Below are 2,430 nucleotides of genomic sequence, written 5' to 3' on the forward strand. Positions count from 1 at the left end.
ATGGGGGGGTAACACCGACACAGGATGGTGGAGGGTGTAGTAGTGAAGGTGTAGGATGGTAGCGGATGTAGTCCAGGGGTAGGCAAACTCCGCCCCTCTAGCTGGTGCAACTACAAATCCCAAAAAGCATTGCAGGACAGCCACAGGCATGACTCCCAGAAGCATGGTGAGATTTGTACTTTCAACACAGCTGGGGGGCTACACCTGATGTAGTGGGATGATGGAGCGTGTAGTAGTAAATGGTGTAGGATGTAGTAGGATGGTGATGGGTAGAGTAGTGATGGGGGATTGAGAGGATGGGGTGTGTGGTAGTAGTTTAGTAAGACAGCGAAAGATTAGTACTGATGACACAGGTTGATGGGGGGTGTAGTAGTAATGTATTAGGACAGTGGAAGTAGTGACACAGGATGATGGGGGGGGGGGAGTAGTGATGGTGCTGCTGCACGATTGTGTGGTGATGGAGTGCAGAATGTGATGACAGGAGGTCGCAGGGACAGCGTAGGTCAGGTGAACTGGCTCAGGAGCACCTCGTCCTCCACCCGGTCACCCGAGAACGCGCACACACCTTCCCCAGCACGCAGGTCTCGCGAGCGGCGTCAGAGAGCGGGTGGGCGTGGCCCGATCCTGGGGAGGGGGCGTGACGCACGGACGTTGGCCCACGTGACGGCGAGCGCCCAATGGCAGCAGGTGCGGCCGGAGGTGAGGCGCTGCGGCAGCAGCCTGGGAAGAGTGAGCGAAAGCAGAATAAGAACAAGAAGGAGAAAGTAAGTGTTGTGAGGGGCAGGGACACAACTTCTGCCGCTGTTCCGGGCCTAACCCGCCCCGCGAAGGGGGAGGGAAACTTACCAGAGACTGACACCACAGCCGGGCACTTCCGGCTACTGCTGACAGTGATCGCAACTTCCTGCTGACTGAAGAGGGGACACTGATCTGTAGTCACCTGACCTAGCTGCTGCACACTCTTCTGTCTTACCCGATGCACACTCTTCTGTCTTACCCGCTGCACACTCTTCTGTCTTACCCGCTGCACAATCTTCTGTCTTACCCGCTGCACACTCTTCTGTCTTACACGCTGCACACTCTTCTGTCCTGCCTAGTGGATAGGACTGCCCTACCCACTGCACCCTGTCCTCCTCACTTACCCACTGCACGGTATGTAGGACTGTCTCACCTACTGCACCCTGTCCTCCTGTCCTGACCACTGCACACACTTCTGCCCTGCTTAGTGGATAGGACTGTCTTACCCACTGCACCGTGTCTTGCTCACTGCACTCTTGTCTCCTGCCCGCTGCACCCGTGCCCTGGTGTCCTGCCCGCTGCACCCGTGCCCTGGTGTCCTGCCCGCTGCGCCTGTGCCCTGGTGTCCTGCCTGCTGTGTCCTGGTGCCCTGCCCGCTCCGCCCACGCCGCGGTTTCCAGCCCGCTGCGCCCGCGCCCTAGTTTCCTGCCCGCTGTGCCCGTGTCCTGGTGACCTACCCGCTGCCCTGGTGACCTGCGCTGTATGCCCCCATAGCGCCCATATACTGTACAATACCTGAGCCCAGTGCACATTGTATGTGATGCAGACGGTTCAGATGCCGCACTGCATGCTCTATAAAAGTAAACACTGAGGGGAATGTACTGAGACTGGAGCAGCTGTGCGTGCCAACCAATCAGCTTCTATCTTCCATTTCTAAAGCTTAGCTGATCAAGCTGAAGTTAGAAACTGATTGGTTGCCATGCACCGCTGCTCCAGATTTAGTAACCCCCCCATTGTGCTCACTTTTTGCAGAGGTGTAATTCTCTGTGTGTGTTTCTCACTTCGCACTTTTACCACGTGACGTATCGCATGTTCTGCGCTGCTTCGTCCCTCTGCAGCCCCGACCCACTGCAAAGCGTACAGCCGGCCTGTTGCCTCCGGCATAAACATGTCTATCGATCTGCTGCTCCATCCTGCGTCATGTGCACCTCCTCCAGCCACAGTCTATTTCTGTTCACATATTAATGTATGTATGATCCTATATTGTACACGGGTCATATCACCTGCAGCCATGTATGCTTAATCACATGATACGCTGTGAACGCAGGCCTCACCTCACATGCTCCTTATACACACTGCCTGTTCCTGCTGTGCAACTTGTTCCATCACTGTGATCCCTGACGCTATACAGGACTCTACAAATGAATCGATGATCTCATCTATGAGCTATAGCAGGAGGTAGGCAACCTCAGCACTCCAACTGTGGTGCAACTACAAGTCCCATGGGGACATTGCATGACTCTGGCAGCCACAGGCATGCCTTCCAGATGCATGGTGGGAGTTGTAGTTTCACCACAGCTGGAGTGCCGAGGTTGCCTACCCCCGAGCCATCCAATCTTCCCTCAGCACTCAGCCTTGTGTAGAGATTTACAGCATATGTTACTGTGAGCCGTATATTTCACCATAACTGAT

At 55.2% G+C, this 2,430-nt stretch overlaps 1 protein-coding gene across 2 annotated transcripts in view; it reads left to right on the plus strand.

Moving 5' to 3' along the window:
- The first annotated feature begins 640 nt into the window (after positions 1–640).
- Positions 641–2,430, plus strand: part of PPP2R5C (protein phosphatase 2 regulatory subunit B'gamma) — a 92,132-nt gene continuing 90,342 nt past the window's right edge. Inside the window, exon 1 of one of the 2 annotated variants that reach the window (XM_018558442.1) lies at positions 641–764. In XM_018558442.1, coding sequence (XP_018413944.1) covers positions 678–764 — 87 coding nt within the window. In that variant the 5' untranslated portion in view covers positions 641–677. The remainder of the gene's footprint in view (positions 765–2,430) is intronic. The other variant, XM_018558441.1, reaches the window with a different exon arrangement.

Source organism: Nanorana parkeri, unplaced genomic scaffold (genome assembly GCF_000935625.1).
Source record: "Nanorana parkeri isolate BGI_ZX_2015 unplaced genomic scaffold, ASM93562v1 scaffold339, whole genome shotgun sequence".
Lineage (NCBI taxonomy): Eukaryota > Metazoa > Chordata > Amphibia > Anura > Dicroglossidae > Nanorana > Nanorana parkeri.